The sequence below is a fragment of the Carassius auratus genome, chromosome 28 (assembly GCF_003368295.1).
Source record: "Carassius auratus strain Wakin chromosome 28, ASM336829v1, whole genome shotgun sequence".
Taxonomy (NCBI): domain Eukaryota; kingdom Metazoa; phylum Chordata; class Actinopteri; order Cypriniformes; family Cyprinidae; genus Carassius; species Carassius auratus.
The window spans coordinates 1,885,701-1,913,514 of NC_039270.1; the positions used below are offsets into that span (position 1 = coordinate 1,885,701).

The window sequence follows — 27,814 nt, forward strand, 5'->3', positions numbered from 1 at the left end:
TGTGATGTCCAATTCGCAGGGCACTTATGTTCGAGTAGAACAAATGTCTGAAGCGTTAAAAGAAACGTTCAAAATGTGCAGAGCAGTGGGACGCAAGGACAGCAATTGAGAACCGCTGCTTTATGGGAAACCGGAACACCGGCGCAAGGCTGCTTACAGTGCTTGGTCACGTGTTGCACCAGAACTGTTTTCGGAACCAAAACTTAGAAATTGCTCACGGTTCCGGTTCTTTTCAAAGAACAAAATCGGTTCTGAATAAGAACCGGTTTTCGGTTCCCATCCCTAATCGTAACGGAGTTAAGTTAAACTTGTATATATCAATCAGTGGTACTATTTAGAGATCAGTGATGCACACACACTTTAGACACTTTGTTTTTACTCCGTCCATGTAATAAATGCACATCCTTGAATAAGCCATGTTGTAAGCGTTTTCATCCCGTAAGAAAACCATTGGCCTAAAGGAAAACGCTTAACATGGCGTAATGCATCAGTGTGTTTTAAAAAGCCTAAAATAAATTTTTAATAAAGCATTCTATTTACAGACAAGTAGGTTATGGGAGGCAAACGCTTAATGCGTAGGCTAATTAAATGCATTTCATTCATATTCTAGGCCCATATCTGCTTGTCTCTGAATGGAATGCTTTATTAATTTGTTAACTGAATCTATTTAAAACACTGTTTTAATGCATTAAGCCACGTACTTTCACGTTAAGTGTTTTAGAGTTTAATCAGAGTGATTCATTTGTGAATAGGACTGGTCCAGAAGATTAAACTTCACGTACCTACACCTATGAAAGATTATCAAACCAATCAGAGTATGTATGGGGCATGTCTGTACATGCAGCCCCACCTCAATTTGCAAGCTGCAGCCAGGTGTACTTGAACAATCCAGCAAAACATTATGATAGATATAATGAATGAATAAAATAATAATACACAAAAAAACAACAGTACTATTTGGACACACTCAAACAACAAGAACCAGTATTCGAATCTCAACAATGGTGACGATGAACAAAATGCTTCATGATGCAATGCATGCTGGGTAACACATAGTAAAAACTCCCATAATGCACTGCAGTATGAAAAATTATCACCACTGTTGAGAATCGTATAAGTGTTCATGTCTGAAAGCCTGAGCTGATATAGCTTTTATTTTTCTTCAATATTGACACATTAAGGTGGCATTTGTTTAATAGACTTTTTTTTTTTTTAGTTTAGTACCTGCGTAAGTTGATATAACAAAGAGAGACCACTTTATGACGTTCACTCATCATGAGTTATTAGCAGAAATCACAAGTTAAGCTGCTATTTCAAGCTTTTGATTCAGCAAAGCACAAATGTTTGCTGTGAAACAAACTACTTTGAATAATTAAAAGAGTCAAGAGACTAATTAAACACACTCAAGATGCCACCATGATGTTGATTGTTAACAGCAGATGTTCATCACTAATGTGAAATCATCATTTATTAATCACATAATTATCTCATTAACTAACTCTTTGAGGACTTGCGATTTGACTTCAGACTCATTTGTGACTTGAAAGGAATAACTTTGTTCATGAGTGGAGCAAAAATATGTCAGGACTTTTAGGGGACTTTCACACTGGCAGTTTAGTGTGGAACGGGGCACAGTTTGCTAATGTGAACGCTGTCATCAGACCCTGGTGCGCACTGGGGTACCGAACCCGAGACTACCTGGAGAAGGTGGTCTGAGTTCGGTTGCTCTCGAACTGTGGTGCCGTTCTCCTGAATGTGCAAGCAACACAGACTCAGGTGCGCACTTGTTCAGGAAGTACAGTATCCTGCGCATGCATAATACTGTCGATATCATTGTTTCCTCAACACAAGAGAGAGCCGCGGTTGATTCCACACAATCCTCAAAGTCAAAATTAAATAAATTACAATTAAATAATTAAAATTAATTACTATGCTGTGTATAATAGCACCAAAATAACAAAAAAAATTACAACTATGCTCAGTCGCGTTGTGTCCTCCATGCGTTTTCCGTGTGCGTTTGCGATGACGTAAGGTGACTGCAAACGCACACGGGTTTGATAAAACTATTGAGTGTGAAAGCAGACCAATGCTACGGGCGGCGCCGGGAACAATCAGGCTCGGACCGCAGCAAACGAGCCCAGTGTAAAAGCCCTCTTATATTCTTTGGCCCTCGGACTACCCTCCTCTGGTCAAAATAACCCAACCGCTGGGGCAGAACAACACAACCCAGCATTTTTTAGAGTGACATCTCTCATATTTCTCATGAGGTTACTTATCAAATAGAGATTTTTGTTTGAGTCTCCTGCTTCTCACACTTGTCTCCTGAGACAAAACTCTAACACTCTCCGAATGATCTCCTTTAAAGCTTTAAAAGACATCTCATCTTCATCTTCATCTTCATCATCATCATCACACAGTGCTCAGACTTTTCTCCTACACTTGTCACATTTGACTCTTCTTTATTTCAGAGGTGATCTCAACAACTTTACAAAGTGTACACCAAGTCAAGTGCTTGACATCTAATAAATGATGTAAAAACAACCCATAAAATCAGAGTTTAAGGCTGTATTAAGATGTGAAATTATGCAGAAACAAGGTTATGTTACTCACTTATGTTACTGTCAATTGTTGACACACAGTAAGAGAATAGAGCTGTACAGGTTACAGTGCACAACATCTGTTGTTAGAAACAGTAATGTACCCAATGACTTTATCAAAACTGACTCACAGAATTCTTAAAATCGCAATAAATGTCTTATGAATTAATCTTTCACTAATTGGATTATTAACACATCATATGATCGAACTGTTTGAGCTTGTATTGAGACATTTGGCTTGGCACACACTTTGTAAAATGGTTGACACAGTCTTCTGTTTTTCTGTCACTGTCTTCGGTGAGTGTTGTGTTTCTTTGGTGCCATGTGCTTTGTCCTGTCTCTTTTCTTACCCCGCCTATCTTGTTACCTCGTTATTGTTTCAGTTGCTACACCCGTGTTTCTCCCTTGCTTCCAGACTCATTTACTTTCACTCCGCACACCTGTCTCTCAATCACACACACAGCTGTTGCTCATTGTCATGGACTATATATTCTCGTCTCACACACCACTCTGTCTGGCTGTATTATTCGTTGTTTGTCTATGCTGTGGTTGCTGGTTTTCGTCTTCATGTCGGCTGCATCCACTCTTGTTCCTGGTGTTTTGTTTGTTGCCGTGTTGGCCTTTTTGTTCCTGTTTATAATTAATAAATAATTTCCCTGCATTTGGACCAGACCCTGTTTCTTCCTCTGCGCGTCCTACCGTGCCGTGACAGAATACAGCCAGCAACATGGGTCCAGCAGGGAGGTTTCTTGATGTCTGCCAGGGAGATCGGACCATGGAGGATTACGCCAGAGACTTCCTGGGGGAGGTTCGGTTGTCGGCTATGGAGAGGACCTGCCTAATGGTCTTCTTCTGGGGAGGACTAGCCGACCCCTTCAAATCCATCATGCCATACTGGCACCCCGATGAGATACTGAAGGATTACATCAACCTGGCTCTTCAGTTGAGTGTCTCAGCAGTCAGGGTGGTGGTGCCTACCGAGGAGGTTCCCTACAAGATGGCGGGGCTCGCTTCAGGCCTTCATGAAGTCCCCTGAGGTGGTGGCGTCCGCTTGCGAGCCCCCTGAAGCGGCCGCGGCATCTTTCAGTTCCCCTGAGTTGGCGCCGGTGTCCGCTCTCAGTTCCCCTGGAGCGAGCAGTTCTACCTCTTTCTCCAGGCGCTCTTCCATTACACGGGCCTGCCCCTCCATCCATCCCCTTGATCCACCTCTGTTCCGCCTCCCTCCGTGATTTCTAACTTTGGAGTGTCTGGAATCCACTCATTAGGGAGGGGTTCTGTCACAGTCTTCTGTCTTTCTGTCACTGTCTTCGGTGAGTGTTGTTCACTCCGCACACCTGTCAATCTCTCTCAATCACACACACAGCTGTTGCTCATTGTCATGGACTATATATTCTCGTCTCACACACCACTCTGTCTGGCTGTATCATTCGTTGTTTGTCTATGTTGTGGTTGCTGGTTTCATGTCTTCATGTCCGCTGCATCCACTCTTGTTCCCAGTGTTTAGTTTCTGTTTTGTTTTTGCCGTGTTGGCCTTTTTGTTCCTGTTTATAATTAATAAATTATTTCCCTGCATTTGGACCCAGACCCTGTTTCTTCCTCTGCGCGTCCTACTGCGCTGTGACAACTTTATTAATTCTCAATAAGAGCTTCTCTAGATGTCCATAGAAATAGAGGTTTTTAAATGTTATATTTTCATTTGAAATCACCATCACGGAGAGCAGTGAATCCTTTTATAGTTGTCTTTGAAAGAAATACGTAGCTTTGGAGCTGCTGTGACGCTGTACAAATGCTTGCAGTGTGAAAACCGTGTCAGCCTTGGCTCCTGCTCTTGTTACTCTGTCTGGTTTTGGATTAGCCTTTAGGCTGTGATTTTTGCCCTGTTGTTATTGTCTGGACTGATAACCTGTGTATATGATTTGGGATTACCCATTGTCTTTGGATCTTCTACCATTGTGTCACTGTGCAGTTCATGACGGCTGCATACTGTATACAGTGCTGGGTAATGAAGAGAAAATTAGTGCTAGCTTTAAACGGTTACTAGATTAAATATTGACATTGAGGCTCAACTGCTCCTCAGACAGCAGGAGTTTGAGTCTGACTGAAGGTACTTTCCGGCGAGTCAATAAAGAGATCTCCCATGTTCCTCACACCACATTCTCAAGACCAGAAAGAATAATTTAGAAGAAGTCTCACAAGCGTCTCCTGATGTCTCAACAGTCTCTTTGTTGTTTCTCCAGCGTCTCTTTCAGAGTCCTTCAACATCGACACTGAACATCCACTGAGATTTAACGGCACGCCGGAAGATTTCTTTGGTTACAGCGTTTATCAGACTGAGTTTGGAAACAGGAAGCAGTGAGTCAGACACACATTGGTTGTTAGGGTGTTCTGTGTGGTTACTAGGTGTTTCCTGATGGTCTTGAATGTCTGATTGGTTGTGTTTCTCAGGATTATTGTTGGAGCTCCATTGGAAGGAAACTCAACAGGGGAGATGTACAGCTGCACAGCAGATCTGCAGTCCTGCAAACGGCTGCAGCGTCCAGGTATCAGCATCACAGCCATCTCTCAGTGACTGCTCTGGACTTTCACTGCTTTACAGGTGCTGGTCATATAAGTAGAATAGCATCAAAAAGTTGATTTATTTCACTAATTCCATTCAAAAACTGAAACTTGTACATTATTTTCATTCATTACACAAAGACTGATATATTTCAAATGTTTATTTCTTTTAATTTTGATGATTATCACTGACAACTAAGGAAAATCCCAAATTCAGTATCTCAGAAAATTAGAATATAACTTAAGACCAATTCAAAGAAAGGATTTTTAGAAATATTGGTCAACTGAAAAGTATGAGCATGAACAGCACTCAATACTTAGTTGTGGCTCCTTTTGCCTGAATTACTGCAGCAATGCGGCGTGGCATGGAGTCGATCAGTCTGTGGCACTGCTCAGGTGTTATGAGAGCCCAGGTTGCTCTGATAGTGGTCTTCAGCTCTTCTGCATTCTTGAGTCTGCCATATCGCATCTTCCTCTTCACAATACCACATAGACAAGGAATGCGACAGCTGAAACCCATGTTTTGCATACAGAACTAGACTGAGAGACCATTTAAAGGCTTTGCAGGTGTTTTGAGTTAATAAGCTGAATAGAGTGTGGCACCAGGTGTCTTCAATATTGAACCTTTTCACATTATTCTAATTTTCTGAGATACTGAATTTGGGATTTTTCTTAGTTGTCAGTTATAATCATCAAAATTTAAAGAAATAAACATTTGAAATGTATCATTCTATGTGTAATGACTGAATATAATATACAAGTTTTACTTTTAGAATAGAATTAGAGAAATAAATCTACTTTTTGATGATATTCTAATTATATGACCAACACATGTATACTGAGCTTCTCTCTCTCTCTCTCTCTGGGGTTTGACAGGTTCAGAGAGCGTCCGCTTCTTCGGCATGTCTGCTGCTGTGTCTTCTGCTGCTCTCACTGTAAGTTCAGAGTCTCTGACAGTCAGACCTCCTTCATGAGATACTAATGATGTGTGTCTCTTTCTCAGAGCTGCAGTCCGTATGTTCCTCATGAGTGTGATGGAAACTCGTATCTGAACGGTGTTTGCTATCAGTTCAACAGCAGCTTACAGATCGTCTCTAACTTCAACGCCGCTTACCAAGGTCTGAAGAGTCTCACACAATCCAAGGCGTCATTCAGTTCAACCATCTCAGACTCTAACACTGTAAACCCTGTGTTGCTTTATTTAATTTCTTTTGGAGATCTATTAGTTGATAACTGAATTAAAGATTAAATGCATTATGTTATAGTTGTTATATTTGAAGTAACAGCAGAGTTTGTGTATGTTGTGGTGTTTCTGCAGAATGCACCAATAGAGAAGTCAATCTGGTGTTTCTCTTTGATGGATCCAGCAGTATGAAAGCCCACGAGTTTGAAATGAACAAAAATTTAATTAAAGAAGTTATGAAAAAACTTTCTAACTCATCTATAAAGGTAAAATAATACATCAGCTAATAATGTGGAATATCACCAAAAATCTGATCACTAACCAGCAGAATCAGCATGTGAATGTCCATATTATAAACATGTGTAATGAGGTGTGAACATTACGTCTAATGATGATAATGTTGTTGTTGTTTGTTGTCAGTTTGCTGCTGTTCAGTTTTCAACAGATGTACGAACTGTGTTTGACTTCAACGATTATCAGTTCGGCTCCGCGGAAGAGAAACTCATGAGAGAGAAACACATGAAATCTCTCTCAAGCACATATAAAGCAATCAACTACATTCTGTGAGTGAAACCTTCATATGATTATGAGCATTCACTGAATTACACAAGAAAAGTTTCTAATTGTTGCTATCAAAAAATAAATAATTATATATATATATATATATATATATATATATAAATATATATATATATATATATATATATATATATATATATATATATATATATATATATATATATATATAGTACAGACCAAAAGTTTGGAAACAAGTTTCTTCTGCTCATCAAGCCTGCATTTATTTGATCAAAAATACAGAAAAAAACAGTAATGTGAAATATTATTACAACTTAAAATAATAGTTTTCTATTTGAATATACTTAAAAAAAATAATTTATTCCTGTGATGCAAAGCTGAATTTTCAGCATCATTCCTCCAGCCTTCAGTGTCACATGTAATATCAGTCGATCACATGATCATTTAGAAATCATTCTAATATTCTGATTTATTATGAGTGTTGGAAACAGTTCTGCTGTCTAATATATATTTGATGAATAAGAGGTTAAAAAGAACTGCATTTATTCAAAATAAAAATAAAAATTCTAATAATATATATTCTAATAATATATTTTCTTTACTTTATCACTTTTTATCAATTTAACAGATCCTTGCTGAATAAAAGTATTGATTTTATAAAAACAAAAACAAAAAACAATTACTGAACCCAAATTACTGACCAGTAGTGTACATTGTTATTACGAAATATTTATATTTTAAAAACATAGCTTCTTTTTTTTTTTTTTTACTTTTTATTCATCAAAATATCCTAAAAAACTATCACATGTTCTGCAAAAATATTAAGCAGCAGAACTGTTTCCAACTTTGATAATGAATCATCATATTAGAATGATTTCTAAAGGATCATGTGATAATGATCCTAAAAATTCAGCTTTGCATCACAGAAATAAATGATAATTTAAAGTATAATAAATTTAAAAACAATTATTTTAAATTGTGATAATATATCAAAATATAACATTTTTTTTCTGTATTTTTGATCAAATAATTGCAGGCTTGAAGAGCAGAAGAAACTTCTTTCAAAAACATTAAAAATAGTAATGTTTCCAAACTTTTGGTCTGTACTGTATGTGTGTGTGTGTATATATATATATATATATAGTGAGGAGGGCAGCCATTTTGGAAAAAAAAAACGTTTTCTGGGCGAGGTGCTTGTTTTGGGGCTAAGCTAGCTCTGGGTAATTGTCCTAAGTGATCTCTGGGTATAAGGACATTGCATATTAGACTTTGAAGCCATTTCATATGGGCACGATCTGGTCTGGGATATACATTTTGGACGATACTCTGGGTACCTTTCCTTACAGCTGGAGGATAACCTGTTTTTTGGTGGGGCCTGGATCCAGTGGATATATATTTTTTTTTTTCCTTTTTGGGGACATTGGTTTTTCATCAGGACTTCAAATTCCCTCCCTACCCCAAAGACTGTTGAGTATCAGCTTTATTATTATTTTTGGCTTGAAAAGACTGTTGAGTATCATCTTTATTATTATTTTTGGCTTGAAAAGACTGTTGAGTATCATCTTTATTATTATTTTTGGATTGGAAAGGACTGTTGGGTTGTGGGCAATAAGCCTACTCATGAACTTTTGCTATATGTCGGTTTCATTTGGGTTTATAAAAGGGTCAACGGATTGGGATATCTTTGCATGGGTTTAACCAGTGTCTAATTTGCCTCATAACCGTGTTTGCACTCATGCTGTTTCTGTGATTTACATGTTTGACAAATGAGTAAAAGGAAACAATATTCAAATCCCCTTGTGATAATGATTCAACACTTTTGTAAAGAGTTAGAATCGTTATAGATGGTGGCCAGTACGGGGAATGAATTATTGTGTGATACTGTTTAAAGATTGATATTGTACCTTTTATATTTTTGTAATAGTATCTGTCTGTAATCATGGATAATCCATCAGATAAGGATGCTATTGATCAACGTTTCGAAGCACTAGAAAAGGGAATGAATAGATCTTTGGTCCGTTTAGAGACAGAGATGGTGAATTGTCTTAAGTGGCGGGATGAGCACTGGAAAAAGGAAATGTCACGAGTAAAGACAACAAGTACCCCATTATCGCCCCATCCTTTTAGCCCTAGCTTTTTGGATCAAGGACCTCCTCCCTCTGTGATTCCTTCTCCGTCAACACCCAAACCTCCTATCAATCTGGACTTTCCTACCTTCGGACAAAACCGGGAAACCGGTGATGTTTTGGAGTTTATTGAAAAGTGTGAAAACTTCCTGTCGCTTAGACCTCTCACAGATGTGGAATTGTTTGCCACAATCAATGCAGTGCTAACAGGTCCTGCGAGGAGTTGGTGGGCAGCCGGAAAGTTAAAGATACACAACTGGGATGAGTTCAAACACTCCTTCATGTCTGCCTTTCTTTCTACCGATTACCTGACTGAGTTAGAAGATCAGCTAAAGGCTATGATTCAAGGTCCAAACCAGAGTATACGTGACTTTGCTTATGATTATAGAGCTCTGTGTATGAGATGGAGGGATGACTTGCCAGAAGAGGAGGTGGTAAGACGAATTTTAAATAGTTGTAACCCTTCCCTGGCGAGCAGTCTCAGCGGGACAGTGCATACTGTAGAGCAGCTAATCAAAGTGGGATCTTTGGTAGAGAGGGACTTGAATTCAAAGAAGGACTACTGGGCTCGAGTCAACCAACTTAAAGTAACTAATGAAGCGAAAAAGAGTGCCTCATTCTGGCGTGACCAACAATCCAAATCACCAAGTACATCAATGCATTATGTCTCATTGATTCAAACAACCTCACCTCCTCTGCTGAAAGTGGCCATAGATGTGAGGAATTACCATGTCGAAGCCATTGTCGACACTGGTTCAACCTACTCCTTAATGCAGAAACAGCTATGGGAGGCTGTAAAAAAGCCTGATGAAAGACTGCTGCAGAGTTTGAACAGGACGTTTATGGTGGCAGATGGAAAGTCTCATATATCAGAGGGTAGAACTCTGGTGGTTTATGAGTGGCATGGAATGGTTTGGACCATTGACACCTATATAATGTCAAATGACCACCTGGCATTTCCTCTGATCCTTGGACTGGACTTCCTGAGACAAACTGGGGTACAGCTGAATGTCGCTGAAATGAGCTATGAGCTCAAGGTCAAAGGGCAAGTTCGGGTTTACCCTTTTCTCCAGCAACCACAGTGGGAGCAGCAGTACATTTTGAAGAGGGAAACGGTTACATCTTTGTTCATGGCTGTGCCAATGGAGAAGGGTGAAGAGCTGGAGACAGCCAGTGTGATAGCCACTAGCAGAAAAGACATTATAGCAGGTCATCCGCTGGAAGTCCAATCCTTCCTAAATAAATGGGCAACGGTCTGTTCCGGAACTCTAGGGAGAACTAATCAAGCCACCCATCGGATTGTAACAACCGATGATATACCAGTTCGGTCGAAAGCCTATAGAGTTTCTCCCTTAAAGAAAGAGGTGATGGAAAGGGAGATCGATAAGATGATGCAAGAAGGCATCATTGAGCCATCTCAATCCCCTTGGGCCTCTCCAGTAGTATTGGTCCCAAAGACAGATGGCAGTCCAAGGTTCTGTGTGGATTATCGCCGACTTAATTCCAAAACGCCCCAAGATGCTTACCCGAAGCCTCTCATCCACGATATACTGGAGTTGTTGCAAGGTGCCCATTACTTCAGTACCCTCGACTTAAAATCTGGATACTGGCAGGTTGAAATGGAAGAAAGCAGCAGGGAAAAGACAGCGTTTATAACCCCTTTTGGATTATTTCATTTCTTGACCATGCCCTTTGGGCTAAAAAATGCGGGGGCCACGTTCCAAAGATTGATGGAGAAAGTGTTGGGTAAGTTAAGAGGAAAGGTGTGTTTCGTCTACATAGATGACATTATTGTCTACTCCCCAAGCCAAGAACAACACCTAAAAGATCTTGAAGCTGTCTTCCAGAAGCTGAAAGAGGCTAATCTTACCCTAAACCTAAGGAAATGCCACTTCCTGAAAGCAGAGCTCAAATTTTTGGGACATGTTGTGTCCGAGGAGGGAGTAAAAGTTGACTTGAACAAGATCACTGCCATCAGCGAGTACCCATGCCCAAAAATCTTGTTGGAACTTCAGAGGTTCTTGGGGCTGGTTGGGTGGTATCACAAGTTTATTCCCCACTTTGCTGACCTGGCTGCCTCATTGAACCACCTTAAGTGAAAAGGGGTGAAATGGACATGGACCAAAGAAACCCAGTTGAGCTTTGAGAGTCTCAAGCACGCACTGCAACATGCCCCTGTACTAGTTCAACCTGATCTGTCGCAGCCCTTCCAGGTCCAGACGGATGCTAGCTCAGTTGGCCTAGGAGCAGTTCTAACCCAGAACATCAGTGGAGAAGAAAAGGTGATTGCATATGCCTCGAGAGGTTTGAAGGGAGCAGAGGTGAATTATTCAACCTCAGAAAAAGAGTGCCTTGCAGTGGTGTGGGCCGTCGAAAAGTGGCACCACTACCTGGAAGGAGTGCCATTCGTGGTGTATACGGACTATGCTGCATTGACTTGGGCCTTTAATTCACCCAAAACTACCTCTCGGTTGACGAGATGGACCTTAAGGCTCCAGCGGTTTCACTTCCAGGTACAATACCGGAAGGGACAGGTGAATGTAGTTCCCGATGCCTTGTCAAGAGCTCAGTATTGCAACGTTCCTTTAGCTGTGTATGTTGACGAGAAATCCTCCCACTGGAATTTGAATATTCCATCAAACATGGCAGAAATATTAAAAGCCCAGAGTGAGGATGTGGAGGTGAATGAGTTAAAGGGGGGGCTCAGAGTCTCGGATGACATCAACCGCATTAGGTGGGAAGTCCAGCAAGGGGTGTTATACAGAGTGATGCCCTTTGCTGCGGGTACAAGGTACCAGCTAGTAGTGCCCAAGACTCTAACCACTATTTTCATCAATTATTTCCATAACAATCCACTAGGGGCACATCTAGGAAGAATGAAGACACTTCTAAAAATCCTAGAAGTTGCCTGGTGGCCGGAAGTGCGCAAAGATGTATGGAAGTATGTGAAGGAATGCGCAGTGTGCCAGAAATACAAGCCCAGCAACACTAAGCCCTCGGGTTTACTTCAGTCCACGGAGGTGGAGGAGCCAGGGTACATGTTAGGGGTGGACCTTATGGGGCCCCTTCCCAAAAGTAAAAAAGGAAATGTGTATCTTCTGGTAGTAGTTGATTACTTCCCTAAATGGCTGGAGCTTTTTCCCATCAGAGATAGCAAGACGCATCGAATCTGCCAGATCCTGCAAGAGGAGGTGTTTACAAGGTGGGGAGTTCCAAAATTCCTACTGTCAGATCGCGGGCCCCAGTTCCTATGCCAGCTGATGGAGGATATGTGTAAGAGATGGGGAGTAACAAGGAAACTCACCACCAGCTACCATCCTCAAACAAATCTCTCAGAGCGAGTCAACAGAACCCTCAAGACCATGATGGCATCCTTTGTAGGTGAAAGCCATCGTGACTGGGACAGGTGGCTGGCTGAATTTCGTTTTGCTATTAATACTGCTTGCAATGAGTCGACAGGACACTCACCTGCAGAATTAGCACTGGGCAGGCAGCTGAGAGGTCCCCTAGAAAGACTTGTTGCTCATCCTCCAAATCCGGGACAATCAGGATATTCCCTCATAGAACGACAACAACACCTCCAGCAGGATGCTTTAAAAGCAATGAGGAAGGCACACGCCAAACAAGCCAGGTATTATAATGCCCGACGGAAATTTGTACAGTTCCAAGAGGGAGACCTGGTTTGGGTCCGCGCTCATCCAATGTTAAAAGCCGATGATTTCTTTTCAGCTAAACTAGCCCCTAAATGGGAGGGCCCTGTGAAGATAAAAAGGAAGTTGGGGCCTGTGAACTATCTTGTTGAATGGGGATTGGGGGTAAAGGTGGACAATGTAAATGTGGTCAACCTTAAACAATACTTTGGCGGGGAATCTACAAAATAGCCTCCGGCTGGGGGGGGGGGGGACTCTGTGGCACTGCCCCAGTAAAACCCTGCACTGTGCTCACTTAAGTTAGATTGATTTTGAGGTTTTTCCAACATCTTTTTGTTTGAGGGGGACTTTTGTTGGCTCCTAAGGACTCTTATTATGATGGGCCTACTGATAAGAGGGAGGAGGGCAGCCATTTTGGAAAAAAAAAAACGTTTTCTGGGCGAGGTGCTTGTTTTGGGGCTGTTATAGGGACATTGCATATTAGACGTTGAAGCCATTTCATATGGGCACGATCTGGTCTGGGATATACTTTTTGGACGATACTCTGGGTACCTTTCCTTACAGCTGGAGGATAACCTGTTTTTTGGTGGGGCCTGGATCCAGTGGATATATTTTTTTTTTCCTTTTTGGGGACATTGGTTTTTCATCAGGACTTCAAATTCCCTCCCTACCCCAAAGACTGTTGAGTATCAGCTTTATTATTATTTTTGGCTTGAAAAGACTGTTGAGTATCATCTTTATTATTATTTTTGGCTTGAAAAGACTGTTGAGTATCATCTTTATTATTATTTTTGGATTGGAAAGGACTGTTGGGTTGTGGGCAATAAGCCTACTCATGAACTTTTGCTATATGTCGGTTTCATTTGGGTTTATAAAAGGGTCAACGGATTGGGATATCTTTGCATGGGTTTAACCAGTGTCTAATTTGCCTCATAACCGTGTTTGCACTCATGCTGTTTCTGTGATTTACATGTTTGACAAATGAGTAAACGGAAACAATATTCAAATCCCCTTGTGATAATGATTCAACACTTTTGTAAAGAGTTAGAATCGTTATAATATATATATATATATTTATATCTCAAACACAGCTTGTCATTCTTTAAATTAAAAGTAAAATAAAAAATTGGCATGCAGACACATTGGCTAAAATCTGTTCATATGTCATGATTTATGATTTATGTCATCAGAAAGAATCTGCTGAATAGCGTATCGTCTGGAGCCGATCCCTACGCTCAAAAAGTTCTGGTGATCATCACAGATGGAGATCCCAGTGATAATGATGATGATTATGTCCTCAAGAGATGTGATGAGCAGAATATCCTCCGTTACGTCATCGGGGTGCGTTTCTCTAAAGCTCAAGCATGTCATTTATTCTGTATGTTCAGATAGTTTGGTGATTTTGTGTCTCTAGTCACACAGAAATGACACATCTCACACTGTTTTTCAGGTGGGAAATTTTGATTTAACTGAACTCTCTCAGATGGCGTCAGAACCAAAACAGAACAACACATTATTCATTCAAAACGGACTTCTTGACAACCTGCAAGAAAAGATCTACAATATTGAAGGTAAGATGTACATGTACAGAAAATGGACAGTAAATAAAAGTTTTAAATTGAAGCAGCTAATGAAGAATCCACAGATGATTGTAAGATTTGTTATTTTGTGTTTTGGGGTTGATAGAAGCTCACAGAAGAAGTAGACAGAGAGATTTATCACAGAGTGGATTCAGTGTCGTCTACCAGGAGGTGAGAGATATGAATGATATAAAGTACATTTTAACTATTTTATTTTATTTATTTATTTTTTTTGATTCAAGATCTCCAGAGCTATAGTTTGCGAGCCTCTGGCGGTTCTTGAGGGAAATGCAGGGGGTTTGTGAGTTGATTAAAAGCTAGTGATAATATCAATAAATTTGTATTTTTTTTTTTTAAAGAAAACAATCAAAAACAATTGAAATTTATTTGTGATCATTAACCATTATTCCGAGAACTCTAAACATGAATTTGCCATTTGCAGTCGTGAAACGCCAGTTTCAGCAGCAATTCTCTCCACAGTTTTGAAAATGCTCAGAAAGTGGTTTTTGTTGAGTTAAAACCATGAACCGTGAGCCAGTTGAAAATCAGTACAAATATGTGAGGATTCAAATCAGTTGAGATATTAAAAGATGATATAAAAGAGGCACTTATGGTTGCTCAGAAGAACATTGATGCTAGTCAGCTCAGCAACATCAGACCGAGTTGTACATTTAAAAGACGAAAGGTGATAACATTGAGTTGGGTGACCAATTTCTGCTGGTCAACAAAGGTGAACGTGGGAAGAGAAAACTGGCAGACAGGTGGGAGTCCACGCTTAGGGTAGTTGCGCTGAACCCACTGTGTCACATTTACCACATACATAGCACCAAAACAGATCAGGATAAAACTGTTCACCGCAACTTGCTGTTACAAGCAAATTTCCTTCCACTTGAGTTTGAAGAACCTGAATCATCTGAGGATAGTGGTGGATAGCAGTAAAAGTGTGTCAATGGATGTTGTTGGTCCTGCATCTGATTTGTGTTCTTTGTCTGAGCATGTCGTCAGTTGGGTAGAAAAGACTGCAGTTACTGACGACCTTCAGCAGAGGTTGTCCTGCAGATCCGAAAGTGTTGAATCATTGAACAGAGTCCCTGAGTCAACCGGACTGGAGCAATTTGGTTCAAGGAATGATTGTACCAAGGAGAAAAGCAGTGTAAGCAGTCCAGATGAAGGACGGAGTTGTGATTCTCGCAGTTCTGTTTCTGAGGCAGTTTGCCATAGTGACCATTGTGTTTCACCTGTTGAAGCTGTTGAACCACCTCCTGGTTCAGGAGATATGAGAGTTTGGACCAGAGTAGGTAGGACTGTGAAACCAGTCAACAGATTGATGGAGAACATGACTCAATATATCAAAACTCCTGAAACCAGTTGATGGGGTTGTGAGATACTTATTGAGATGAGAATGTATTGTATTAAACATTTGTTTTTGTCATTTTGAGTTCTAGAATACAGCACACATGAGTCAATGTATTACAGTTTGTTGTTGTTCCAGATCTGAGTTGAATGGTGTTTAAGGCACCTTTTGCAGGTGACTGCAGTAGGCCTGAACAACCTACCTTTGATCATGAAGAGTGGGAAACATTTTTTTGTTGCACAATGTTCTGGAAATAAGTTGGTGTATACTATCCCTGAAATAGTCAAAATGTGTCTAGATCAGGGGGGAGAATGTAACTGGTATGTATAATTAACTGACAATTTAAATTGCTTTCTTTACTTTCCTACATAGTATTCTTATATATATATCAAGCCAGTGACTAAACAATCAACTTCATGTTGTTTCTCTTAGTAGCATGAAACAAATTTTATTTAAATTGTGATTTAACTACAGAGAGCGATTTAAAGAAGCTCCCTTTATATTGTTCAGAGCTGTCAAACACACATCGAGAGTATATTTGCACACTTGCCCAAACTGCCGTTATAATCAATGATGCTGTTATGTTGTACAGCGAAGCTCTTACTGTATTCATGTCGATATTGTGTTTGCTGTTAGTTGTGGTGAAAGCATTTTGTGAGAGAAAACATGTTGCAATGACAAGATCACTGCATTCACTCGATAAACAGACTCTGTCTATTCAATGCTCATCATGGCAGCCTTTCATGTGATGGGAAAAGATTAAAAAAAATGCTATAATCAACACTTCCACAATTCGTTAATCTCAACAGTTGTAATAGTAAAAAAAAAAAAAAAAACTAGCAAATGTATTTGAGAGGGGTTCACAGTCTCACAGCAAACATGCCCCTTCAAACAGAGCATTCAAGTCAGAGGGCTAAAAAGCACAATTTCGCAAATAGAAGTCCGTTTTGCCTCATCTATGTGTTACATTTGACAGCTGCAGTCTGGGAAAATGAAAGAAAAACACTATAGTTAAAATATTTAATATTCACAGATGAAAGTTTGGTACTTATGAAGTTATGTGCATTTATTAGAACAAATTCAAGCAGGATAAATGTCAAGCCTGTTCCTGAGCCTGAGCTTATATTTTCTCTAAGCTACATAGTATTAAACCATATTTAAGATTTGACACATTTAAAAGGTATGCAGTATTATTTATATTATATTAATTATGTGTTATATTATTCAAAAGAAATTGTGGTTTAATTTGCATCGGAGCATTAAAAGTGTTATTTTAGTGAGCTAGGCTACATGGATTAATATGCAAAATGTCAATATTTTCATATATTAGGCCTATATTTTAATTTATATCTTAAAATTCCTTTAATAAACCAACATGCATTTTTGTTATTAGTTACCAGTGATGCACGGGTCAATGTATAAATAACTCGCACCCGACCGAATTTTTCAACTAACCGCAACTCGGACCGCAAAAAAAGAAAAATAAATTTTGCATATTAATCCATGTAGCCTAGCTCACTAAAATAGGCTACCACTTTTAATGCTCCGATGCAAAGTAAACCACAATTTTATTTTGAATAATATAACACACAATTCATATAATATAAATAATACTGCATACCTTTTAAATGTGTCAAATCTAAAGTGTAGGCCTATGTATTTCAAAATTGTGTCTAGTACTATATAAATTACAAAGGTATAATTGGCATCTTTATTTCAAACGACTCGAACGACCGCAACCCGATTATTCTTTTAATTCAGCGAGAATTCAGTTTCTGCGTCTACCACGTAAATGATGGCGAACTTGGGCCACAGATCTCACTGACGGAGAGTGAGGAGACCGGGGAATGGCTCAGAATCAGCCTGAGATGAACCTGTGATTGGACGCTCGTGGCCCAGAATGTGCGCGATCGAACGCGACCGCTCTGAAAGAGATTGTGATCGGAATGATGAGAGGTGATCGTCGAGTGTCGCCAGTGACATTGGATCGAATAGAGCGCCGTTCAGACCAGGCGAGTACATCTGACCTTCGAGAGAATGAGACTAGCAGTGCTGTGTGACGTGGCCCGGTATATATGGAGGTTCTTAGAAGTCAGGTGATTGTTTGAGGTGTGCTTCTGTCCCAAACTTTAGTTAATACCCATTAACTCCATTTCAGTTCACCTTTTGTTTGGCTCTTCAGAGTGAAGGGGCCAGTTGTCTGTTTATTTCATGGCCACAACGATCACCAGCAATGGTACAGGCCTCCCAATGGTGATGAGAGTGATTGTATGTATGTGTGCGAGTGGGCCCACGTGAGTTAATATATTTATGTTGCATTGCAATATCTAAGGAACAGTTTGATAATGTTTTTCCATTGAACTTGGGATCAAGTTTAAATTGCCTTACCTGTGCATTTGGAATAACTGTTACAAGGTGTAGTGTAAAAAGGGCAATCTGACTATAGCCCATTTAATTGCTGTGACTTCTATACATATTGCTTTTGATTTTTACCTGTTTCTTTTAGATTTATAAAAAAAAAAACTACCATAGTGTTAATTTGATTGTTTGCAGTGAAGTCATTATGGGTTAAGGAAAGTATCTATATAACCAGAGTAAAGGGTTTAAGTGGTTTCATTGGGTTGATTTAAATTTGACCTATAAGGGCATTTTAATAGTTAACCTCTTTACTTTCTAATCAGTGATTTAGGAGAGGGACCCGAGTTTATTTAATCGACTATCCCATATTGAACCCAAGTGCCCATCCTAAGTGCCCAGGTAAGCCACCCTGAGGAGGAAGAGGGTGCTACATACGGTAATTATTAAACATATGATAGCAAAAACATTACAGAGTACTCGGCGTGCTCTCCTGATGTCAATAACTCCACCCCTCACTGCTGGTTCTGTGGCTGTGGTTCTGAAACGGCTGGTGTTGCGGGTCTGCAGCTGGATATATCTCCAAATCAGTGGGAAACGATAGCTGATTAACAAATGTGTAGAAGAAACTAACCCTTAAACCAGTGTTTTTCAACCTGTGGGCCGCGGATTACTATTACCGTATTTTCCAGACTATAAGTCAGACTTTTTTTCATAGTTTTGCTGGTCCAGCGACTTATAGTCAGGTGCGACTTGTTTATCAAAATTAATTTCACATGAACCAAGAGAAAACATTACCGTCTACAGGCGCGAGAGGGCGCTCTATACTGCTCCGTGCTCTCTCGCGGCTGTAGATGGTAATGTTTTCTCTTGGTTCTTGGTTCTAAATAAATGCGACTTATAGTCCAGTGCGACTTAAATATGTTTTTTTCCTCATGACGTATTTTTGACTGATGCGACTTATACTCAGGTGCGACTTATAGTCTGAAAAATACGGTAAAATAAATAATAATATTGTTAATTCAATTCAAGTTTATTTGTATAGCGCTTTTTTACAAAACAAATCGTTACAAAGCAACTTTACAGAAAATTATGTTTCTACAATATTTAGTATTAGCTAGTAGTTTGTGCACATTTGACAGGATTTTAGAAACAAAAAAAAATAATAATAATAATACAAGACGTAGTCAGCTAGACGATGAACTATCAATATTATTAAGTTATTATATGATGCAGTCACACATTTAGCAATAATTGTTAGTTCTGTTTGTTGATTCAGGGTTGGCATCATCTGAGGTCCTCTGAGGGTCAGCATCATCTCTTCTCAGATGTTCTGGATCCAGACTGGAGCTTGTGTAAATCCTAGTTACATCCCGTGGCAAAACAGAGAAACAAAATAGAGACATCATTAGCATAGCTGCTGATCCAACAAAGTAAAATTAGTTTAACCCAAGCTAATGAATAAAAATGCACCTTTGATCAGATGCAACTACACTCACAATTTAAAAGATACATTATTCGAATGCTTGGCGAAAGAGATGTGTTTTTAATCTAGATTTAAACAGAGAGAGTGTGTCTGAACCCCGAACATTATCAGGAAGGCTATTCCAGAGTTTGGGAGCCAAATGTGAGAAAGCTCTACCTCCTTTAGTGGACTTTGCTATCCTAGGAACTACCAAAAGTCCAGCGTTTTGTGACCTTAGGGTGCGTGATGGGTTGTAGCGTGGTAGAAGGCTAGTTAGGTATGCAGGAGCTAAACCATTTAGGGCCTTATAGGTAAGTAATGATAATTTGTAACTGATACGGAACATAATAGGTAGCCAGTGCAGAGACTGTAAAATTGGGGTAATATGATCATATTTTCTTGACCTGGTAAGGACTCTAGCTGCTGCATTTTGGACTACCTGTAGCTTGTTTATTGACGAAGCAAGACAACCACCTAGAAGTGCATTACAATAGTCCAGTCTAGAGGTCATGAATGCATGAACTAGCTTTTCTGCATCAGAAACAGATAACATGTTTCGTAGCTTGGCAATGTTTCTAAGATGGAAGAATGCAGCTTTTGTAACATTGGAAATATGATTTTCAAAAGACAAATTGCTGTCTAATATGACACCCAGATTTCTGACTGTAGAGGAAGTAACAGTACATCCGTCTAGTTGCAGATTGTAATCTACAAGATTCTGTGTAGTGTTTTTTGGTCCAATAATTAGTATCTCTGTCTTATGCGAATTTAATTGGAGAAAATTATTTGTCATCCAATCTTTTACATTTTTAACACACTCTGTTAGCTTAGATAATTGGGAAGTTTCATCTGGTCTCGTTGAGATATATAGCTGAGTATCATCAGCATAACAGTGGAAGCTAATTCCATATTTTCTAATAATATTACCAAGGGGCAACATGTATATTGAAAATAGAAGGGGACCTAGGACGGATCCTTGTGGCACTCCATATTTTACTGATGATAAATGAAATGACTCCCCATTTAAGTAAACAAAATGGTAGCGATCGGACAGGTAGGATCTAAACCATCTTAGAGCCTGCCCTTGAATACCTGTATAGTTTTGTAATCAATCTATGAGTATGTCATGATCTATGGTGTCGAACGCAGCACTAAGATCAAGTAAGACTAGAAATGAGATGCAGCCTTGATCTGACGCAAGGAGCAGGTCATTTGTAATTTTAACAAGTGCAGTTTCTGTGCTATGGTGGGGCCTAAAACCTGACTGAAATATTGAGAAGCGGTTCTTCGGCTACAGGTAACAGCTCTTTCAGTAATTTAGTGGGTACAGGATCTAATAAACATGTTGTTGGTTTAGATACAGTGATAAGTTTATTTAGCTCTTCCTGTCCTATGGTTGTAAAGCACTGCAGTTTATCTTTGGGTGCGATGGATGAAACTGAAGTGTTAGATGCTGTAGAATCTACATTCGCTATTGTATTTCTAATGTTATCTATTTTATCAGTGAAAAAATTCATAAAGTCATTACTATTTAATGTTGGTGGAATATTTGAATCAGGTGGCGTCTGGTAATTTGTTAACTTAGCCACTGTGCTAAATAAAAACCTTGGATTGTTTTGGTTATTTTCAATGAGTTTGTGTATATGCTCTGCCCTAGCAGTTTTTAGAGCCTGTCTATAGCTGGACATACTGTTTTTCCATGCAATTCTAAAAACTTCTTAAGTTAGTTTTTCTCCATTTGCGTTCAAGACTATGAGTTACTTTCTTGAGAGAGTGAGTATTACTGTTATACCATGGTACTGTACGTTTTTCTCTAACCTTTTTCAATTTGATCGGGGCAACAGCTTCTAATGTATTAGAGAAAATAGTGCCCATGTTGTCAGTAATTTCGTCTAATTCATGTGTATTTTTGGGTACAAATAGCAGTTGAGATAGATCAGGCAGGTTATTTGCGAATCTTTCTTTGGTGGCTGGAACAATAGTTCTGCCCAGACGGTGACGCTGAGACATATAGTTAATATCAGTTATACGCAGCATGCACGATACAAGGAAATGGTCTGTAATATCATCACTTTGAGGTACAATATCTATAGCAGTAAGATCGATTCCATGCGATATAATTAAATCTAGTGTATGATTAAAACGATGAGTGGGCCCGGTGACATTTTGCTTGACTCCAAAGGAGTTTATTAGGTCAGTAAAAGCAAGTCCTAATGTATCATTTGCATTATCAACGTGAATATTAAAATCTCCCATGATTAGCGCCTTATCAACTGTAACTAGAAGGTCTGAGAGGAAATCTGCAAATTCTTTTAGGAATTCTGTATACGGCCCTGGTGGTCTATACACAGTAGCCAGAGCAAGAGATACATTAGATTTCTTTTGGATGTCTGACAGAGTAACATTTAGCAGAAGTATTTCAAAAGAGTTAAACCTGTATCCTGTTTTCTGGGTAACATTGAGAATATCACTATATATTGTTGCAACACCCCCGCCACGACCAGTCTGACGGGGCTCATGTTTATAGCAGTAGTTTGGTGGAGTAGACTCATTTAGACCAAAATAATCATTTGGTTTTAGCCAGGGTTCAGTCAAGCAGAGTACATCAAAACTATTATCTGTGATAATTTCATTTACAATAACTGCTTTTGGTGTGAGTGATCTAATATTTATGAGCCCAAACTTTAAAAATTGTTTTTGTTCATTTACTTTAAATTTTTCTGGTTTAATTAAAATTTAATTCTTCTAGATCCTACATTATATTTATATTTTGACCTCACTATTCGGGGAACAGACACAGTCTTAATAGTTTTTACAGTGCAAGTACTTTTATCATTTAAGCGGGTGGAACAAAACTCATCATAATAGTTATCTGAGAATTGTCTTACTAGTCACATGGAGCGAAGTGTCCTGGAGATGTTGTCAGAGAGCAGCTCCGCTCCGACTCTGCTGGGGTGTAATCCATCAGCGCGAAACAGCCTAGGACGCTCCCAGAAAAGATTCCAGTTATTAACAAATAGCAGTTTCTGTTCTTTACACCATGACAACAACCATTAATTTAAAGCAAAAAGTCTACTGAACCTTTCGTGTCCTCGTCGATACGTGGGCAGTGGTCCTGACACGACGATCGTCACCGCGGGCGTCGTGCTGCGAACCGTCTCGATCAGGCTGCTGAAGTCCCTCTTCAGCGTCTCCGTCTGCCGCAGCGTGGTGTCATTAACCCCGGAGTGAAGCACGACCGCTCTGGGGCTCTCGTCGGCCTTCAGGATCGCGGGTATCTGCGCAGAAACATCGAGAACACGAGCACCAGGCAAACAATGAGTGTGCACTTTACCTTCGGCTAACGTAGCACTTACGTGTCGGACGATGGAGTCACCGATGATCACAGCGTCGCGTCCTGTCTCGCGGAGGGGAGCGAAGCGGTTCCGGATGGAGATCTCGAAGGCAGGAGGGGGAGAAGTCGTCGCCCAGGACCCGGCTCGCGTCCTCCGCTGTGGATGCACCCAGGGTCCGTGGTGTTAATAGAAGTAAAAATGTCTAAGTCATAACATAATAACATCATTTCATATATATATATATATATATATATATATATATATATATATATATATATATATATATATATATATATATATATATATACACAGTATTCTTCAAAATAATAGCAGTACAATGTAACTAACCAGAATAATCAAGGTTTTTCGTATTTTTTTTATTGCTACGTGGCAAACAAGTTACCAGTAGGTTCAGTAGATTCTCAGAAAACAAATGAGAACCAGCATTCATGATATGCACGCTCTTAAGGCTGTGCAATTGGGCAATTAGTCGAATTAGTTGAAAGGGGTGTGTTCAAAAAAATAGCAGTGTGGCATTCAATCACTGAGGTCATCAATTTTGTGAAGAAACAGGTGTGAATCAGGTGGCCCCTATTTAAGGATGAAGCCAACACTTGTTGAACATGCATTTGAAAGCTGAGGAAAATGGGTCGTTCAAGACATTGTTCAGAAGAACAGTGTACTTTGATTAAAAAGTTGATTAGAGAGGGGAAAACCTATAAAGAGGTGCAAAAAATGATAGGCTGTTCAGCTAAAATGATCTCCAATGCCTTAAAATGGAGAGCAAAACCAGAGAGACGTGGAAGAAAACGGAAGACAACCATCAAAATGGATAGAAGAATAACCAGAATGGCAAAGGCTCAGCCAATGATCACCTCCAGGATGATCAAAGACAGTCTGGAGTTACCTGTAAGTACTGTGACAGTTAGAAGACATCTGTGTGAAGCTAATCTATTTTCAAGAATCCCCCGCAAAGTCCCTCTGTTAAAAAAAAGGCATGTGCAGAAGAGGTTACAATTTGCCAAAGAACACATCAACTGGCCTAAAGAGAAATGGAGGAACATTTTGTGGACTGATGAGAGTAAAATTGTTCTTTTTGGGTCCAAGGGCCACAGGCAGTTCACTAGTTCACGCTTACATATAATTAGCTGAGGTATGGTATGCGTATTTGGCGTGCTGTCCGGGGAAGGGCTCCGAGCTCGGGAATTGCCCGAAACTAGAGTACCCCCCAAAAAGGCAAATGTACAAGAGGACAGCCGCCAGTTTAAAGATTGTCCCCCCATAAAAGCAGAGTACTGGCGGGGGCTGATTTGGTTTCTGAGAAGTCATCTCGTTGGCAGGCTGGAAGGGCCTACGTACTCCGGAGGGAGCGAGATGGGAGTTGGGAGAGTAGGCCCTACCGGCTGCAGCTAGTGAACTACGTGGTTGTTGGCGCCCGGTCGGTAGGGCTCGGGCCGATGCTCAACTGGAGCTTTTTGGCGTTGGAACGGTGAGCCCTACCGGCCGATGAGGAGGAGCAGCGTGGTTGTGGTGCCCGACCGGGAGGACCCGAGTTGCCTCGACCGGAATAGGTCACGGTGTCGGCGTACGGGCCCTACTGGCTGATAGCCCCTGCTATTCAGTGGGTGAAGGGCCTAACGCTGACCGAGAGGGCCCATGAAGCCTCCGACAGGAGATTGAGACTCAGGATGACGGACGTCTGGGTCCTCTCGGTTTGGCAGATAAAAAGCTTTTGGGCTAGCCGACAAGGAGGACTCTGGCAACATCCGAAGGGAGATCCCGACTCACGGCATCGGATGGATGAGACTCGCTTGCGGCTGGCAAGCATAGGCCCGTCCGGGAGACTCTCGCCAGACGTCTGAAGGGAGCACACGCGACAGACGGGTAAGCCTCGGCGGACGGGGAGGGTTGGAAAGGAAAACCCGACTGGGAGGACTCTCGCAGCATCCGATGGGGCCTCTAACTCAGAACATCGAACGGGTAAGCCTCGTTTTTTTTTTTTTTTGCAGGATTTGGCGAGAGGACGAGACTCGTAGCGTCGGACGGTTAAGCCTCGCCTACCGTCAAATGGAAAGGTAAGTTGCGTGGCCGAGAGACTGTTACCGACGTCCGAAGGGAGCACACACATCGAACGGGTAAGCCTCGCCGACCGTAGAGTGGAAACGTAAAGCAAGTCTGTCCAGGAGGCTCTCGCCAGCGTCCGAAGGGAGCACACACATCGAACGGGTAAGCCTCGCTGACCATAGAAAAGGAAAAGGTAAGGTTGTCTAACCGGGAGGCTCTCGCCGGCGTCCGAAGGGAGCACACGCATCGAACGGGTAAGCCTCTCCGGATGGCGGACAGAAAAGGTAACGATAGGTGGCCAGGGTTAGCCTTGGCGACCATAGGAAGGAAGGAGAGTTTATTGTGTGTTTGGTACTTGCAGCATTTGAACAGCTTGCTTGTAGGTTTGTAACCTAAACCACGCGGTAAGGTCGTGGTTGGCTGGCCAGGAGGCTGTCGCCAGCGTCCGATGGGAGCACTCGCATCGGACGGGTAAGCCTCACTGGCCGAGGGTGGAAAAGGTCAGGTTGTCTAGCCGGGAGGCTCGGACCGACGTCCGATAGGAGCTTAGCTCCAGGAATCGAACGGGTAAACCTCTCTGGCTGAAAGACGGAAAAGGTTGTCCGGCCGGGAGGCTCTTACCTACGTCCGACAGGAGCTTAGCTCCCGGATAGAACGGTTAAGCCTCGCTGGCCAAAGGACGGAAAAGGTAAGGTTGTCTAGCCGGGAAGCTCTCACCTACATTCAATGGGAGCCCTGACTCCGTGCATTGGATGGGTAAACCTCTCCGTACGTAAGACAGAATGGCAAAGCAGGTAGCCGGGGGCTTTCACCTACGTCCGAAGGGAGTGTGAGCTCCTGGCAACGAACGGGTAAGCCTTCCTGGCCGCAGAATGGAAAAGGTGAGGTTGTCTGGCCGGGAGGCTCTCGTCAGCATCCGATGGGAGCTCAAGCTCTTGGCATCGAAGAGAGAAGCCTTGCCGGCCATAGGATTGAAAAAGGTAAGGTTATCTGGTCGGGAGGCTATGGCCAGCATCCGGTGTCTTTTTATTTATTAATTTATTTATTTTCTATATTTATTTTTATTTATTATATTTATTAAAATTTGCGACACCAGATGGGTAGTCTCTCCAGCCATCGGAGGGAAAATTTAGATTGTTTTATCTGCGAAGAGCCCGTTAGTGTTTGGCGAAACGTAACTTGCGGTATTGGATGGGTACATCTTGCCATCGGAGGGAAAATTTGTTTGGGCTGCAATGTACTCATTGGTGTTCGATAGGTAAATGTCGTTTTTTTTTTTTTGGTTAATCGGCCTATTTTAATTGGGTAAGCTTCGCTGGTGGTCGGATGGAAAGTCCAAGATTGTTTAAGTGGGAAAGCATCTGGCAGGATTTTAATACTTGCGATGTCAAACGAGAAAGCTTTGCTGATAGTTGAATGGAGAAGGCAAAGGTTGGTTCAACCGGGAGCCCTCTTGCAGGGCCTGGCAGGGAGTTCGATACTAAAGATGATTTATTTGTCTACGAGGGTAGACGCTGTGAGGCTTACTTGAATAATTGTTTAGCAAATCCAATGAGCTGCTTCCGATAATGAGTCAGAAAAAATCTTGGTGCAGTCATAGTATCTGAAATTAAGCTTGCAAAAATAAATTGGATTTCCTGTGCCAGTGTACCCCAAATAGGTGCCATGTATCGGCGATGTGGTCATTGTCAGCACGTGAGATCGATGGTACATATCGACGATGTAATCGTGCATGGGTGGAGTAAGAGAAAGATTCTTTATACTGTCTGAGCTTACTATTTACCATTTTGACCATGCAGGTGCACGAAAAGAGCCTATGGAATCACCAATAATCAAAAAATATACTTTCGGACGTACTGAGACGCTGGTATTAAGTATAAATACTGTATTTAAATACTGCTAGTTCATGTAGTCGGCACTACGGTCATCTCGCTTGTCCAGTGAATTTTTTTTTTTTTTTTTTTTTTAAACCTACGGGCTCACATCATCCTTTGAGAGCACGGGCGAGCGGGAAATGCAGTGCTGAGATGGGATAACGGAGCGGTTTGATAGCCGATTTAAGGTAGGCCACCTAATGATTATTATAAAAAAACGTTGGTTGGAAAATGGGCCTAATATCGTCTTGGCTATTGTCGATACATGATGCTATCACCGCAACCTCGGATGCATGGCATGCCTTTAGGCGGAGGTGATGTGTGGTTTTTTTTTTTTTTTTTTTTTTTTTTTTTAATATATATTTAGGTGTAGGAAAGGCTCCTGCGGGAGCAGACGCTGCTACGGCAGTGGGGAGAACGGGAAAGGCTCCTGCGGGAGCAGACACTGCTACGGCAGTGTGGAGGTATAGGAAAGGCTCCTGCGGAAGCAGACACTGCGCGGCAGTGAGGAGGTGTAGGAAGGCTCCTGCGGGAGCAGAATCTGCACGGCAGTGAGGAGGTATAGGAAAGGCTCCTGCGGGAGCGGACACTGCGCGGCAGTGAGGAGGTGTAGGAAGGCTCCTGCGGGAGCAGACACTGCGCGGCAGTGAGGGGGTATAGGAAAGGCTCCTGCGGGAGCAGACACTGCTGTGGCAGTGGGGAGAACGGGAAAGGCTCCTGCGGGAGCAGATACTGTTGCGGCAGTGGGGAGATACAGGAAGGCTCCTGGGGGAGCAGACACTGCAGCGGCAGTGGGGAGATAAAGGAAAGGCTCCTGCGGGAGCAGACACTGCAGCGGCAGTGGGGAGAACGGGAAAGGCTCCTGCGGGAGCAGACACTGCAGCGGCAGTGGGGAGATACAGGAAAGGCTCCTGCGGGAGCAGACACTGCAGCGGCAGTGGGGAGATAAAGGAAAGGCTCCTGCGGGAGCAGACACTGCAGTGGCGGTGGGGAGGTACAGGAAAGGCTCCTGCGGGAGCAGACACCGCTGCGGCAGTGAGGAGGTACATAAAAGGCTACTTGCTTCGGCTGCTGTAGATGTTGGCTGTGGGAAGAGTAAAAAGTGTTAGTAATATTTGATGGGGCAAGCTAAAAATGG

The 27,814-nt window shown here is 41.4% G+C and overlaps 1 protein-coding gene across 1 annotated transcript in view; it reads left to right on the forward strand.

Moving 5' to 3' along the window:
* Nucleotides 1–27,814, forward strand: part of LOC113047432 (integrin alpha-L-like) — a 48,689-nt gene that overhangs the window by 3,847 nt on the left and 17,028 nt on the right. Inside the window, exons 2-10 of the mRNA XM_026208793.1 lie at nt 4,835–4,949; nt 5,043–5,137; nt 6,030–6,088; nt 6,157–6,271; nt 6,472–6,602; nt 6,757–6,899; nt 13,840–13,990; nt 14,100–14,220; nt 14,336–14,400. Of these exons, the coding sequence (XP_026064578.1) occupies nt 4,835–4,949; nt 5,043–5,137; nt 6,030–6,088; nt 6,157–6,271; nt 6,472–6,602; nt 6,757–6,899; nt 13,840–13,990; nt 14,100–14,220; nt 14,336–14,400 (995 nt within the window). The remainder of the gene's footprint in view (nt 1–4,834; nt 4,950–5,042; nt 5,138–6,029; nt 6,089–6,156; nt 6,272–6,471; nt 6,603–6,756; nt 6,900–13,839; nt 13,991–14,099; nt 14,221–14,335; nt 14,401–27,814) is intronic.